Source organism: Eretmochelys imbricata, chromosome 1, assembly GCF_965152235.1.
Source record: "Eretmochelys imbricata isolate rEreImb1 chromosome 1, rEreImb1.hap1, whole genome shotgun sequence".
Classification (NCBI taxonomy): domain Eukaryota; kingdom Metazoa; phylum Chordata; order Testudines; family Cheloniidae; genus Eretmochelys; species Eretmochelys imbricata.
In genome coordinates this window covers 32,030-49,369 of record NC_135572.1, presented here as the reverse complement: position 1 = coordinate 49,369, position 17,340 = coordinate 32,030, and the positions used below count along the sequence as shown (strand labels likewise).

Genomic DNA, 17,340 nt, shown 5'->3' with positions numbered 1-17,340 from the left:
CTGCTAGCCAGGAGGGGACCCCGAATATAGATTATACAAAAGTTATATACTTTTTAGCAAAGCATGTTGCCCTCGTGCATCGGAAACCTTAGCCAATAAACAAACCCTTTTCTTATCTACCACCTATCCCAGCTTGGTGCATTCCTCGTGCTAAACCAGTATGTTAATTACACAGCATGGTCCTAAAGCCATGCATCAGTAACTTTTATTATCAGGATGGGAAGCCTCACATCAAAGGCCAGGAGACAGGGAGTTAGAGACTGACAAAAAACAGATACTGGGAGTCAAGGCAGGCTGGAGACAAGGAGGAGGATTTTCACAGGGATGCAGTGTCTAAGGAACACTCCTCCTGGTGCATGATGTGCTTGCTTTTAGACAATGGTGGGCCCCAAACCAAAATGGAGTCACATGTGCTAACTTTTCCTTAACACCTGAGCGCGCGGCTCCCTCCTCCCCCCTGGAAAGCGCTAAGTGCCACCAAACAGCTGTTTGGCGGCAGGAGGTGCCTGGAGGTAGGCAGAGGAGTGGGGATGTGGCACACTGGGGGAGGGAAAGGGGGGCGGTGGGGGAGGGGAGCTTGGCGGCTGCAGGAAATAACTCCAGAGATGCGGGGAGCTTGGTGGGCCACAGCAAATAACTCCGCGGGCCGTGTATTTGAGACCCCTGAGCTAGAGTCTACCAAAAAGAAGGTTAAGAGGTGACTTGATTACAGTTTATGAGTACCTACACGGGAAACAAATATTTAATAATGGGCTTTTCAATCTAGCAGAGAAAGGTGCAATATGATTAAATGGCTGGAAGTTGAAACTTGACAAATTCAGACAGTTAAGAAGGCATACATTTTTAAGGGTGCAAGTTGTTAATCATTGGAATAATTTACCAGGGTCATGGTGGATTCTCCATCACTGACAATTTTTAAATCAAGCTTGGCTGTTTTTCTAAAAGATCTACTCTAGGAATTATTTGGGGGAAAGTTCTCTGGCTTGTGCTATCCAGGTTATCAGACTAGATCACAATGGTCCCTTTTGGCATTTTAATCTATGAAAGTCTTTAGAGCTGTTTGGGGTTGCTTTTGCACACAGGGAAAAACTTTAAAAAGCACCAAGAGGTTTTTAAAAGGCTGGGGTTTTTCTACAAAAACTTGTTACAGTATCTTCATTTCATTCCTTTGTTTAAGGAATGAGGTCTGGGGGATATGCAGTGCCAGTTCTAATTCTGTTATTGCAGGCAGGGGCATATTGCTTCAGCTACGACCAGTCCTTTGTCAAAAGATTGCTGTGCCTCACAGTGACTTAGAATAAAAAAGGTTCCTGGCCCAAGTCCATAAAGGCGCTGGCATTAGAAAAACTGTCATTGGTTCAGGAAAATGCGTTCATTTTAACATATTATGATGCATCTAAAGGAGGGGTGGCCAACCTGAGCCTGACAAGGAGCCAGAATTTATCAATGTACATTGCCAAAGAGCCACAGTAATATGTAAAAAGAAAAGGAGTACTTGTGTACACAAGTACTCCTTTTTGCGAATACAGACTAACACAGCTGCTACTCTGAAACCAGTAATATATAATGATTATATATGTGTGTGTGTGTAGTGTGTGTGTGTATATATATGTATACACATAATCATTATATAAGTTGATAATGTATATTTATTATACATTTATAATGTATAGTTAATGATAATAACAACAACTTAACCTCTAACTTAGTGGGATTTCTGGCAATCTTTGCTTTAGATAATTCCCTTGAAGTTTGGTTTGTGTTCAGTTGTGCTAATACGCAGCAGTTCTCTTAAGTGGCTGTCTGTCAAAACGGGTCGGTGCTTGGATTTCACATGTCTGAGTGTCGAGAAAGCAAACTCACAAAAACAGGTCGAGGCAAACATCGAAATTAATTTCAGGGCTGCACCTCTGATGTTGGGGTATTTATCCTTTGGAACAGATTTCCAGAATGTAAGGGTCCCCTCTGTCTTCTGAACAGATTTCAATCTGTCATCTTCCAAAAGTTCTATTATTTTCATCTGGGATGTTGTTTCATCAGTGACTAAAGGGGGCTTCAGACAATCGGCTTCAGTGTTAAAAGGATCAATCAGAAATCTGATTTGAGGTCTTTTCCGCTGCAAATCTGGGAATCTTTCCTCAAAACTGTCCTTAAGATCTTTAATCACGCTCGCATACCTAGTTGTGCTCAGTTTTAGGCATTCTCCTGCATCTTTTGATCTGGCTTGAAGTTGTGACATTCAGGGAAAGTGTGTCAGCTCTCCCTCAAGCATTTGTCTGTGAAACAACTGCGGTTTGTTCATGAACGCAAATATGCCTTGCACTAGATCAGACAGCAATCGGAATTTTTCCTTGTAAGTCTGCATTTAGTTTATCCAAATGCACCAAATGCGAAGTCTAGAACCCCCCTTGGATTTGTAAACTCGTGTTGTATTCTGTGCTTCTCCTCCATAAACAATTTTACTGGTTCCAGAAGCTTGAAAAAACGGGAAATAACTTTACCTCTCGAGAGCCATCGAACTGCACAGTGAAATGGCAAATTGGCAGGGGAGTTGTCTTCATCCAGTTCTTCAATTAGATTTTGAAATAGTCTGTGACTGAGTGCATTTGAGAGAATGAATTTCACAATGTGTAAGACAGGTTTCATGATGTGATCAAATTTGAGATTTTTAGATACCAATTGCTCCCAATGTATAATACAGTGAAATGTCCAAAATTCGGGAAAGCTCTTGTCTGACTTACAAAGCCCTACTAATCCATTCGCAGATCCCATATAAACAGAGCCCTGTCCGTTGCAATGGCAGTGAGTTTCTGTAAAGACAAGTGGCTGTTCGCAACTAACAACATCAGCGCCTCCCTTAGGGTATGTCCACGCTACGAAATTAGGTCAATTTTATAGAAGTCGGGTTTTTAGAAATCGTTTTTATATAGTCGATTGTGTGTGTCCCCACACAAAATGCTCTTAAGTGCATTAAGTGCATTAACTCAGCGGAGTGCTTCCACAGTACTGAGGCTAGCGTCGACTTTCAGAGCGTTGCACTGTGGGTAGCTATCCCACAGTTCCTGCAGTCTCCGCCGCCCACTGGAATTCTGGGTTGAGATCCCAATGCTTAATGGGGCAAAAACATTGTCGTGGGTGGTTCTGGGTACCTGTCGTCAGGCCCTCCCTCTGTCTGCCATTGCTTTCACGATCGTTTCGCCCCTTTTTTCCTGAGTTACCTGTGCAGATGCCATACCACAGCAAGCATGGAGCCCACTCAGCTCACTGCCACCATATGTCTCCTGGGTGCTGGCAGACGTGGCACTGCATTGCTAGAAGAAGAAGCAGCTCATTGCCTTGTGGCAGCAGACAGTGCAATAGGCCTGATAACCATCGTCATCATGTCCGAGGTGCTCTTGGCCACCTCGGTAAGGGTGGTCAGGAGCGCCTGGGCAGACATGGGCGCAGGGACTAAAATAGGAGCGACTCGACTGGGACATTCTCTTGAGTCCTACCGGCAGTCATATTGCACCGTCTTCTAGCGAGCAGCCAGGAGATGAGGATGGCTAGCAGTCCTACTGCACCGTCTGCTGCCAGCCAAAGAAATAGACCAGATTTGTTTTGTATTCATTTGCTCCCCCCTCTCTCATAGAATATCAGGGTTGGAAGGGACCTCAGGAGGTCATCTAGTCCAACCCCCTGCTCAAAGCAGGACTAGTCCCCAACTAAATCATCCCAGCCAGGGCTTTGTCAAGCCTGACCTTAAAAACTTCTAAGGAAGGAGATTCCACCACCTCCCTAGGTAACGCATTCCTGTGTTTCACCACCCTCCTAGTGAAAAAGCTTTTCCTAATATCCAACCTAAACCTCCCCCACTGCAACTTGAGACCATTACCCCTTGTTCTGTCATCTGCTACCACTGAGAACAGTCTAGAGCCATCCTCTTTGGAACCCCCTTTCAGGTAGTTGAAAGCAGCTATCAAATCCCCCTCATTCTTCTCTTCCGTAGACTAAACAATCCCAGTTCCCTCAGCCTCTCCTCATAAGTCATGTGTTCCCGTCCCCTAATCATTTTTGTTGCCCTCCGCTGGACGTTTTCCAATTTTTCCACCTCCTTCTTGTAGTGTGGGGCCCAAAACTGGACACAGTACTCCAGATGAGGCCTCACCAATGTCGAACAGAGGGGAACAATCACATCCCTCGATCTGCTGGCAGTGCCCCTACTTATACATCCCAAAATGCCGTTGGCCTTCTTGGCAACAAGGGCACACTGTTGACTCATATCCAGCTTCTCGTCCACTGTAACCCCTAGGTCCTTTTCTGCAGAACTGCTGCCGAGCCATTCGGTCCCTAGTTTGTAGTGGTGCATGGGATTCTTCCGTCCTAAGTGCAGGACTCTGCACTTGTCCTTGTTGAACCTCATCAGATTTCTTTTGGCCCAATCCTCTAATTTGTCTAGGGCCCTCTGTATCCTATCCCTACCCTCCAGCGTATCTACCTCTCCTCCCAGTTTAGTATCATCTGCAAACTTGCTGAGGGTGCAATCCACACCATCCTCCAGATCATTTATGAAGATATTGAACAAAATCGGCCCCAGGACCTACCCTTGGGGCACTTCACTTGATACCAGCTGCCAACTAGACATGGAGCCATTGATCACTACCCGTTGAGCCCGACAATCTAGCCAACTTTCTATCCACCTTATACTTTCCCTCCCTCCCTCTGTGAAATCAACGGCTGACAATAGTTTTGGTAAGGTCTGTCAGGGGCACCTTGAAATTTGGAGTGGACAAATCTACTGTGGGGGCTGCTGTGATGCAAGTAGCCAACGCAATCAAACATCTGCTGATATCGAGGGTAGTGAGTCTGGGAAATGAGCAGGTCATAGTGGATGACTTAGCTGCAATGGAATTCCCTAACTGTGGTGGGGCCATAGATGGAACCCATATCCCTATCTTGGTACCGGAGCACCAAGCCGGCGAGTACATAAACCGCAAGGGGTACTTTTCAATAGTGCTGCAAGCACTGGTGGATCACAAGGGACATTTCACCAACATCAGCGTGGGATGGCCAGGAAAGGTACATGATGCTCGCATCTTCAGGAACTCTGGTCTGTTTCAAAAGCTGCAGGAAGGGACTTTCTTCCCAGACCAGAAAATAACTGTTGGGGATGTTGAAATGCCTATAATGTTGTGGCACCTTTTAGAGACTAACAAATTTATTTGCGCATAAGCTTTTGTGAGCTACAGCTTTATCCTTGGGGACCCAGCCTACCCCTTAATGCCATGGCTCATGAAGCCATACACAGGTAGCCTGGACGGTAGTCAGGAGCTGTTCAACTACAGGCTGAGCAAGTGCAGAATGGTGGTAGAATGTGCATTTGGACGTTTAAAAGCACGCTGGTGCAGTTTAGTGACTCGCTTAGACCTCAGCAAAACCAATATTCCCATTGTTATTACCGCTTGCTGTGCGCTCAGTAAGAGGAAGACGTTTATGGCGGGGTGGGAGGTTGAGGTAAATAGCCTAGCTGCTGGTTACGCGCAGCCAGACACCAGGGCGGTTAGAAGAGCACAGGAGGGCGCAGTGTGCATCAAAGAAGCTTTGAAAACCAGTTTCATGACTGGCCAAGCTACGGTGTGACAGTTCTGTTTGTTTCTCCTTGATGAAACCCCCACCTCCCCTTGGTTCACTCTACTTCCCTGTAAGCTAACCACCCTCCCCTCCCCCCTTCAATCACTGCTTGCAGAGACAATAAAGTCATTGTTGCTTCACATTCATGCATTCTTTATTAATTCATCACACAAATAGGGGGATAACTGCCAAGGTAGCCCGGGAGGGGTGGTGGAGGAGGGAAGCACCGGGTGGGGTGGTGGAGGAGGCAAGGACAAGGCCACACAGCACTTCAAAACTTTAAAACTTATTGAATGCCAGCCTTCTGTTGCTTGGGTAATCCTCTGGGGTGGAGTGGCTGGGTGGCCGGAAGCCCCCCCTCACCGCGTTCTTGGGCATCTGGATGAGGAGGCTATGGAACCTGGGGAGGAGGGCAGTTGGTTACACAGGGTCTGTAGCGGTGATCTGTGCTCCAGCTGCCTTTCCTGCAGCTCAGCCATACACTGGAGCATGTTAGTTTGATCCTCCAGCAGCCTCAGCATTGAATCCTGCCTCCTCTCATCACGCTGCTGCCACCTATCAGCTTCAGTCCTCTCTTCAGCCCGCCACTTACTCTCTTCAGCCTGCCACCTCTCCTCCCAATCATTTTGTGCTTTCCTGCACTCTGACATTGTCTGCCTCCACACATTCCTCTGTGCTCTGTCAGTGTGGGAGGAGAGCATGAGGTCAGAGAACATTTCATTGCGAGTGCTTTTTTTTCACCTTCTAATCTTTGCTAGCCTCGGGGAAGGAGAAGATCCTGTGATCCTTGAAACACATGCAGCTGGTGGAGAAAAAAAAAGGGACAGTGGTATTTAAAAAGACACATTTTATAGAACAATGGGTACACTCTTTCACGGTAAACCTTGCTGTTAACATTACATACATAGCACATGTGCTTTTGTTACAAGGTTGCATTTTGCCTCCCCCCGCCGCATGGCTAACCCCTCCCTCCTCCCCATGGCTAACAGCGGGGAACATTTCTGTTCAGCCACAGGCAAACAGCCCAGCAGGAACAGGCACCTCTGAATGTCCCCTTAAGAAAAGCACCCTATTTCAACCAGGTGACCTGTTTCAACCAGGTGACCATGAATGATATCACTCTCCTGAGGATAACACAGAGAGATAAAGAACGGATGTTGTTTGAACGCCAGCAAACATACGCTGGAGTGCTTTGTTCTGCAATGATTCCCGACTACGTGCTACTGGCTTGGCGTGCTAAAGTGTCTTACCATGGTGGACGGAAAAATGCTGCCCTCCCCAGAAATCTTTTGCAAAGGCTTTGGGAATACATCCAGGAGAGCTTTATGGAGATGTCCCTGGAGGATTTCCGCTCTATCCCAAGACACGTTAACAGACTTTTCCAGTAGCTGTACTGGCCGCGAATGCCAGGGCAAATTAATCATTAAACATGCTTGCTTTTAAGTCATGTATACTATTTAAAAAGGTACACTCACCAGAGGTCCCTTCTCAGTGTGGCGGGTCCGGGAGGCAGGCTTGGGTGGGTTCGGGGGGTACTGGCTCCAGGTCCAGGGTGAGAAACAGTTCCTGGCTGTCGGGAAAACCAGTTTCTCCGCTTGCTTGCTGTGAGCTATCTACAACCTCATCAACATCATCTTCCTTGTCCCCAGAACCTGCTTCCATGTTGCCTCCCTCTCCATTGACGGAGTCAAAGCACACGGTTGGGGTAGTGGTGGCTGAACCCCCTAAAATGGCATGCAGCTCATCACAGAAGTGGCATGTTTGGGGCTCTGACCCGGAGTGGCCGTTTGCCTCTCTGGTTTTCTGATAGGCTTGCTTCAGCTCCTTAAGTTTCACTCATCACTGTTTCGGGTCTCTGTTATGACCTCTGTCCTTCGTGCCCTGAGAGATTTTGACAAATGTTTTGGCATTTCGAAAACTGGAATGGAGTTCTGATAGCACGGATTCCTCTCCCCGTACAGCGAACAGATCCTGTACCTCCCGTTCGGTCCATGCTGGAGCTCTTCTGCAATTCTGGGACTCCATCATGGTCACCTCTGCTGATGAGCTCTGCCCTCACTGCAACTTGCAACACTGGCCAAACAGGAAATGAGATTCAAAAGTTCACTGGCCTTTTCCTGTCTACCTGGCCAGTGCATCTGAGTTGAGAGTGCTGTCCAGAGCGGTCACAATGGAGCACTCTGGGATAGCTCCCGGAGGTCAATACCATCAAATTGCGTCCACGCTACCCCAAATTTGACCCGACAAGGCCGATTTCAGTGCTTATCCCCTTGTCGGGGGTGGAGTAAAGAAATCGATTTTAAGAGCCCATTAAGTCAAAAAAAAAGGGCTTTGTCATGTGGATGGGTGCAGAGTTAAATCGATTTAACGCTGCTAAATTCGACCTTAACTCCTAGTGTCGACTAGGGCTTAGATCTCGTCCATGAGTTCTGTCCTTTAGTGACACAATATTGAGGAGTTCTTCCCTTACAACACAATCGTCAGACACAGTGCAGACAAATACCAATAATAAGGTTAATCCGGTGCATGGCACAACTTATCCAAAGCGATGCTCAAATACTCACACTGCTGAAGTTGCCAGTGCAGTTGCGATGTGATGTCACTGTTCAGTTCAGAGATTCTGCGTTCTATTGTGTGGTGTGAAAGCTGCAGGCTAGACATTTTCTTCTGTTGATTCTTGTTCTCTGGTGACAAGATTGAAATCACATCAGTGAGGCACATTTTTATAAGCTCTCCTTCAGAGTAGAGCTTTTTCGCACGGGCTATGTGCCAGGCCACATAATAGGGGGCTAACATTACAGTTTGCGATCGGTTGGCAAGTCTGGTTAACAACTGGTCTCCTACATCTGTTTGTTTTTTCAAAGTTTTCAGTTTTAAAGTGCGGAGTTCAGAACCTTGTGGGAATTCTTGATCCATATGTGCATGGCTAGAAGTGAAATGATGCTGCAAGTTTGAAGATTTGAACTGAGAGATATGTCTGGCAAAGAAGACACATGGCCTTACCATTACGTTCAACGAAAAAGTACTTATTCTCCCATTCCTGTTGGAAGCCTTGATTTTTCATCTGTGTATTTTATTTTCTGTTTGCACTTGCTTTCCAGTGTTAGATGGTGTAAGAAAAATTTTGATTAAAAATTTCCACACCAGCTAGTCACCTTGTGCTTTATTCAAGTAGACACTGGTGCCAGCCAGGGGGTGCTGGACCCCTGGCTCTGTTCCAAGTCCCCATCCCCACCTCCACCCCGCCTCTTCCCGACCCTCCCCCAAGTGAGCCGTGTCCTCGCTGCTCCCCTATGCCCCTGAGCCTCCTGCGCATCGCAAAACAGCTGATCGCGGTGGGCGGGGGAGACAGGGAGGGAGGGGTGAGGCTGCACACTGCATCCTTGCTCCTCTTTCCTCCCACCCAGAGCCTCCTGAATGCCGTGAAACAGCTGATCGCAGTGGGCAGGAGGCATGGGGGAGGGAGGAGGAGGGACTGATCGGGGGGCCGTCAGCAGGTGAGAGGCACTGGGGGAGGGAGGGGAAGCTGATAGGACTGCAGGTGGGTGCTGAGCACTCTCCATTCTTTCCCCAGAGTTGGCTCCTAGCAGGAGCCGCATATTATCTTCTGAAGAGCTGCAGGTTGACCACCCCTGAAAAGAATATCTTCTGATTGGCTCAGACAAGAGGCGTGGGTTAGGTTGACTATCCTGGAATTGCTGGCATATGCCTAGAATCTCCCTCCAGCTGTCTAGTTCTACACCAGCTAGCAGGGACAGATTGAACAGACACTAGTGGAATTGCTAGACAGTTGCAAGCTCTCTTAGAAGTCTGGAGTACAAAGCATTCAGTCTTGTGGATATCATTTAGGTCCCCCATGACAACTGCGTTGCAGTGATCCAGGCAGAAGATGCATCTGTTGCCTATGTGTCCTTTCATGATCCAGCTTCTCTGTTCAGCTGACTGTGTCTTCTTTCTAGGCCAGAAGTACTTGTTTATCTATGGGGGCCGCTCTGCTGTGCAGCCTGTCCTGGGAGACTGGTCTTTCCTGCATTTGGAAGAGTTCTCCTGCAGAAAGGTAAGTACCCCCAAGACCTTGAGGAATAATGTCTGCCCTAGTTCTGTGACTGGGCACTCCAGTACTGTGAGCCCATTTTAATATTCCAGTGTTGCTGTGAGTTGAGGCAGCAGAGTAGATTGATTTAAATCACAGATTTTAATCATGATTTTAAACGGCAAAGAAGATACTTTGATTTAAATAATCAATTTTAATCTTATTTTACATTTGTGTTTTTTAGTTATTTTCCTATAGAAAAGTTGATTCTCATTGTTGGTAAACAATGTTATTTGCAACTGAGTGTAGCATTTACCTTAAAAGTCAGTACTTCTCTGCTAACCAGGAGGATACACTACATCTGTACACATTTATTTAAGCAATTATATAACTTTACATGTATTCAGGCTCTTCTTTTTGACATTATTTTATGTTAGAAAATAGTGAATGACACTTATCTTATTTACTATATGATTTCGGTCAAGCTGCAATTGGAATTCAATTAAAAATGCACAAAAAGAGATTTTGTAATTTTTTTTTTTATTAGTTGAATATGCTGGATCCATAAGGGAAAAAAGAGGGTTTATCAAAACGTCTTGCATTTAAAACTAACTGATATATTAAATAAGGGAAATATTATCTGTAGTTAGTGCATTTTGTAGGCCTTGCTGGAGACTTAGGCATATATAACAGTATGAACCAAAGGCTGTGAACCAGAGTAAGCCAGGCCTTGGCAAAATAACACCACACTAGCTAACAGCTAACACCAAGTAAACAAATTCCTTACTAGAGAGGGTGGTACAAAAACACACAGATGTGTCAAGTAACTTCATAAACACATTTTTAAGAGATGGCACAGGAACACACCCAACCCCCTATAAGATAAGGAGGGGATGACAGGATCATGGATAAGGATGTTTTGTTCAAACTAGCAGGTAACTAACAACATCTGAAGTGTGATATGTAATGTGTTTTTATCCGAGTTTGGAAGGAGAAGTCATAGGAGGGACAACTGGGACTGTGGGACCACTGTGACCCCTTAACTCTCTAATCTGGGTTGTCTCTCACAATGCCTTACTGATAGTAAGCAGCAAACCCCTCCAAGTGCTGTTACCACTGAGTACAGCCGCATGTGGAGCCCCACACCCAGCCAGATTGCATGAATGCTCCCAGAGCCACTCACTAATCACACAGAGAAAGGCACCAGCCAAATCCCCACAGCTCCCACCCAGCCTTGTACCACTGGAATGTGCTGTCTTGTACTGCTCAAGACTCTTTCTTGAGCAATGCAAGTTTACTAATTTACCAAGCACTTCAGTCAAACTCACTAGTAATGATAAACATTAGAATAAATTTATTGGTTACAAAAGATGGATTTTAAATTATTATAAGTGATAAGCAAAAGTCAGAGTGGTTACCAAAAGAAAGTAAAAGACAAATGTGGTCTAAATTCTCAAGCTGATTAGACTAGACAATGTCTGGACTAAGCAGTTTTTCTCACACAACTGGATATTGCAGGTTGGTTACAGTCTTTCATATGCAGGCTTTCCCTTTTAGTCTCAGGACCAATCTCCTCAGCTCCAGCATTCTCATTGCCTTCAGCATGGGAGGGATTGGAGAAAGGAGAAATCACATGACCTCTGTCCCCTATTTTATATCCTCAGTCCATGTGCTTGGAGAACACAAGTCCAGGCATGTCTGGAGGGCATTGCTGAGTCACCAGGCAAGGTTTACCAATTCCCCCGGTATGGTTTTGTGCAAGTGAGTCATTGAATTGTAGCTCCCTTACTGGACAATGGCTGTTGGTGGTTGTTCGACACCCATCCAGGCATTGGTTACCTCCCTTGTTGTCTCTGGGGAGCTAATATCTGGGTGATTCCCCAACTCACAGCATATTTTAGTGACAACCATACAGCACAATCTCATAACTTCATATGTGTTAATGATAACCCACATTTAGGTAGAACAATGGGTTTCAGCAGTTCATAACCTTTTCCATGATACTTTACATGGCATGCTTTATGTGAAATATCACAGTTATATACAAATGATGAATATGGGGGTTACAGGGTGCTCCCCCGAGGTATAGTGTCACACATACCCAATTCCTTCAGCCTTTGCTCATATAGCTTGCATTCCATCTCTTTAATCATCTTTGCCGCTCCCCTCTGGATCCTTTCTAGTTTTGCTACCTCCTTTCTATACATTGGTGCCCAAAACTGGATGGACTACTCCAGCTGAGGCCTAATCAGTGCTGAGTACAGTGGTGCTATCACCTCCCATGACTTCCATGCTATGCCTCTTTTAATGCAACCTAAAATTGCATTTGCTTTCAACAGCATCGCATTGCTGACTCGTGTTGAGGTTGGGGAAAAGCCGACAGGTGCAGAGGAGCATGTGGTTCCCACAGAGACATCCGTTAGGGGAGGATCTATTAATGGAGATTCTCTATGTCCTAGAAAGAAGGAGAGGATGGAAGGTAATAAAGTAAAGCTAGGATCTGATGAGAAACAGTCAAATGAAAAAAAGTCCCATTCAATTACATCATGTAATGGCAGAGAGCTAAAAAGTGACAAGTTTTTAAATTGTTTATATGCCAATGCTAGAAGTCTAACTAATAAGATGGGTGAATTAGAGTGCCTTGTATTAAAGGAGGATATTGATACAATAGGCATCACAGAAACTTGGTGGAATGAGGATAATCAATGGGACACAGTAATACCAGGGTACAAAATATATCGGAAGGACAGAACAGGTTGTGCTGGTGGGGGAGTGGCACTATATGTGAAAGAAAGCATAGAAGCAAATGAAGTAAAAATATTAAATGAACCAAACTGTACTAGAGAATCTCTATGGATAGTGATTCCATGCTTGAATAATAAGAATATAGCAGTAGGGATATATTACTGACCACCCGACCAGGATGGTGATAGTGATTGTGAAATGCACAGAGATTAGAGAGACTCCTAAAATAAAAAACACAATAATAATGGGGGATTTCAACTATCCCCATATTGACTGGCTACATGTGACCTCAGAATGGGATGCAGAGATAAAGTTTCTTGACACCTTAAATGACTGCTTCTTGGAGCAGCTAGTCCTGGAACCAACAAGAGGAGAGGCAATTCTTGATTTAGTCCTAAGTGGAGCACAGGATCTGGTCCAAGAGGTGAATATAGCTGGACTGCTTGGCAATAGTGACCATAATATAATTAAATTTAACATCCCTGTGGCGGGGAAAACATCACAGCAGCCCAACAATGTAGCATTTAATTTCAGAAAGGGGAACTACAAATGGACGTGTTGTTCCTTGACTTTAGCAAAGCTTTTGGCACGGTCTCCCTCCATATTCTTGCCAGCAAGTTAAAGAAGTATGGGCTGGATGAATGGACTATAAGGTGGATAGAAAGTTGGCTAAATTGTCAGGCTCAACGGGTAGTGATCAATGGCTCCATGTCTAGTTGGCAGCTGGTATCAAGTGAAGTGCCCCAAGGGTCGGTCCTGGGGCCGCTTTTGTTCAATATCTTCGTAAGTGATCTGGAGGATGGTGTGGATTGCACCCTCAGCAAGTTTGCAGATGACACTAAACTGGGAGGAGAGTAGATACGCTGGAGGGTAGGGATAGGATACAGAGGGCCCTAGACAAATTAGAGGTTTGGGCAAAAGAAATCTGATGAGGTTCAACAAGGACAAGTGCAGAGTCCTGCACTTAGGACAGAAGAATCCCATGCACCGCTACTGACTAGGGATCGAATGGCAAATTTGCAGATCAACAAATTTGCAGATCATACTAAACTAGGAGGAGTGGTAGATACGCTGGAGGGCAGGGATAGGATACAGAGGGACCTAGACAAATTGGAGGATTGGGCCAAAAGAAATCTGATGAGGTTCAATAAGGATAAGTGCAGGGTCCTGCACTTAGGACGGAAGAACCCAATGCACAGCTACAGACTAGGGACCGAATGGCTAGGCAGCAGTTCTGCGGAAAAGGACCTAGGGGTGACAGTGGACGAGAAGCTGGATATGAGTCAGCAGGGTGCCCTTGTTGCCAAGAAGGCCGATGGCATTTTGGGATGTATAAGTAGGGGCATAGCCAGCAGATCGAGGGATGTGATCGTTCCCCCTCTATTCGACATTGGTGAGACCTCATCTGGAGTACTGTGTCCAGTTTTGGGCCCCACACTACAAGAAGGATGTGGATAAATTGGAGAGAGTCCAGCGAAGGGCAACAAAAATGATTAGGGGACTGGAACACATGACTTATGAGGAGAGGCTGAGGGAACTGGGATTGTTTAGTCTGCAAAAGAGAAGAATGAGGGGGAATTTGATAGCTGCTTTCAACTACCTGAGAGGTGGTTCCAGAGAGGATGGCTCTAGACTATTCTCAGTGGTAGAAGAGGTCAGGACAAGGAGTAATGGTCTCAAGTTGCAGTGGGGGAGGTTTAGGCTGGATATTAGGAAAAACTTTTTCACTAGGAGGGTGGTGAAACGCTGGAATGCGTTACCTAGGGAGGTGGTGGAATCTCCTTCCTTAGAAGTTTTTAAGGTCAGGCTTGAGAAAGCCCTGGCTGGGATGATTTAATTGGGGATTGGTCCTGCTTTGAGCAGGGGGTTGGACTAGATGACCTCCTGAGGTCCCTTCCAACCCTGATAGTCTATGATTCTATGAGGGAACCCTGACATAGTGGCAGCACGGTGGGATCATTTTGAACCAGAAGCACAAACCTCAGGATGAGAATAGGACTTTTTTTTGCTTCTTTTGGTTGCTTGGAAAGCAGGGAGGTTTGTTTTTTTTAAAGGACACTTTTTATTTTTGCCCTTTCTTTTTCTAAAGCTGAGAGCAGCTGGAGTTTTTTTTTTTTTTTTTTTACTGTGCCTGAAGGCAGAGGAGTTAAGTTATAGCAAGGGAATTCACAAGCTGTTTTTTTTTTCTTCTTCTTCTTCTTCTTTCTAGCTCTTGGGTAGGGCTGGGCTAAGCGCAGGAAGGCTAGGATTACAGAAAGTGATGTCCAGAGAAAACTAGAATTAGCCAGTTTTGAAGCTGAAGAGAGACAGAAAGAACATGAAAGGCAGATGGCCTTAAAGCGCTTGGAAGCGTAGGCAAAGGCAAAACGCTTGGAAGTGGAGGCAGAGGCAAAATGCTTGGAGATGGAAATGGAGGCAAAACGCTTCAATACGGAGTTAGAGCTGAAGCGCTTAGATCTGGAAAGGGCTAAGATGGAACTACCGGATAACCCTAACAATCCTTCCCCAAAAATCCACAAATGGGAGCGACTATGTCCACAGTATGATGAATCCAGTGATATATCTGAATATTTCATCACCTTTGAGAGACTGTGCAAACTCTGTGCAATTCCTGACGATCACAAGATGACCACATTGGTAGCAAAAATGACTGACAGAGCTCTGGACATATTCAACAAAATGCCTATTGAGGATGCTTCTGACTATGCTGGGCCTGCAAGGGCTGTGGGGGGAGATACCAGCGAAAGGAGGACACTCAGGCCTAAGAATAGTAAACTATGCTTTATTGAAGGAAGGAAGAACTTACGCTCCAATCTGCGCAGGGAGCCCCTAGGACGCATGGAGGGGCTGCAGGGGGCTCTGGCCATTCGGGACAGCTGACCAGGCAGGACTCCACCTGGGGGGAGTCCTCTGCGGAGCTATATTCTCCGCGCTTATCTCGGGGTTACATGGGGTCAACAGCTGGTTACATTCTTATATATATATAATTTATACTTATTACATAAACTGACTCGTTTACAGGCAAAAATATGCTAAGCTATGCTACAATATCTTTTGGCAGGTTCTGTCGGACAAAGTTCATTGAAACTGCCTGCATCCTCCGCGTACATCCAGTCACATACTTAGTCCACCACTTAGCTCCTCGCCAATCTTCCGCAGTCTTGCCCCTACACTCCACCCCTTGGCAGACTGAGGTGTATTAGTTACTGCCACCAGCGCACTTCGAGCGTGCGCACTGGTTTGGGGGTTGCCAGTCGGGCTAGGAGGGCGGAGGAAAAATTCACACAGCATTGAAGAATGACAAACACCCATACAAAATCCAGTAGTCCAATGAATAGCAGGAGTCTGATGCATCTCCCCCAGGCGCCGAGATCCGGAAGCCAGGAGGTTAGCCACCGCCAAGGGTCATCCCTTACAGAAGCCTCAGAGCCTACGTCATGTAACACCTTCAAGTGGTCCATCATATTATGAACATGAGTCTCTACGCGCTTATCCTGATTTGAGTAAAAACAACAACTTTCATTAATCAAGGCACAAATGCCGCCTTGAGCACCTAATAAGTAGTCCAACGCCATACAATTCTGTAATACAACTTGCAACAAAGAAGCTACTTCTAATTGCAGGGCTTGGATTGCATCTATGGTATTATTCTCTATAATCTCCAATGTGGCTGAAATATTTACAATAGCCTGCTCCAGTTCGGCCACCCCTAGCCAGGGGAGAAAAGCGCGGACAAACTGATGGAAGCCCATGGGTCTCTGCACAATGGGGTTTGGGCTCCGTCATGGACGTGCCACCAATATGTAATTATGCACGGCATGAGCGTGCATGGTTTGCATTCCATACGTACAGGGGAGGAGCCGTCCCAATGTGCACTGTCCACACCATTGGTTGGGTAGGGTTTTATATGCCAAATGGCCACATAGCCAGTACAGCCCCGGCAATCCTGCTGTGGGGAGCCATGTGCTATCTGAGGCATTGCGACACCAACTATCGGAGCTTTGGTCACACTGAGACCAGTAATGTGCATGCGGGGTTTGCCCGCGCCTAATTGTGCTGAGGGGCGTTCTCCATACAGGGGCACTGGCATTGTAGGAATACAGAAAACCACGGGTATGTAGTCCTCACTCGCCCCAATGCCACCACCGTTGGCAGAGGGTGGTGCCATTGGTATAAATCAAATTGGTTTCGGAGGAACCGGAGCAATTGTCACTCAAGACCCATGGCTCTCCCGCCATCCACTCACTGTGCGTTTCCGGTGGGCCAGCAGTAACGTTAAACTGCCCCGTGTCTGGCAGGTATTCTGCTATCACTGCACACGAGGAACGGGGAAGTTTTCCGACGGGATGAGCGGCGTCTGTCGCCGAAGGCCGCTGAACACACCAATACACATCCCCCAGTATCACTACCAGTGTCCCTTGGCGCCAGTTAGGGGGTGTTTCATTATACTTAGGGAGAAAAGTGGTGTTGTTAAGGGCCCAGGATTCATTCCATGGCACTGCGGCCCATGGATGCCAACGCTTGCCAATTGGGGGGCATGTGCGCAGTACCAACAGTCCGACTTGTTACCTGTTAGTGCCACTGACTGCATCCACTGGATGGCTGAGTTGTGGTGCCATGTGGCTTGGGCACCTATTGCAGCTAAAATCGGTTTGAGGATTATTCCGTAGAGAACACGCCGTAGGGCCATCGCCGGTGTCGGCCTTTGGGTGGCGCGACCAGGATGCTCCACGGACCCATCCAAACTGCAGTGCGGCGGTTATGGTTGCCTGGAAGAAAGACACTTAGAGGGCGCATAAATTGGGGTATCTTCTCCTCTTAGCAGTACGAGGTGAGTATCCCCAGGACCATCAACTAGGATTTCCCCTTCGAGCGGGTTATGTTTGGTGGGGTCGTGGACCCAAACTGCACGTCCAGTCGAGCCAAACCCTCCTGCTCGAGTGGTGGGTGCA

The 17,340-nt window shown here is 46.5% G+C and overlaps 1 protein-coding gene across 5 annotated transcripts in view; it reads left to right on the top strand.

Moving 5' to 3' along the window:
- The window catches only part of LCMT2 (leucine carboxyl methyltransferase 2), an 80,044-nt gene that overhangs the window by 43,476 nt on the left and 19,228 nt on the right, over nt 1–17,340 (top strand). For all 5 annotated transcript variants that reach the window (XM_077807854.1, XM_077807993.1, XM_077807774.1 and 2 more), the window contains one exon: nt 9,570–9,667. In XM_077807854.1, the coding sequence (XP_077663980.1) occupies nt 9,570–9,667 (98 nt within the window). The remainder of the gene's footprint in view (nt 1–9,569; nt 9,668–17,340) is intronic.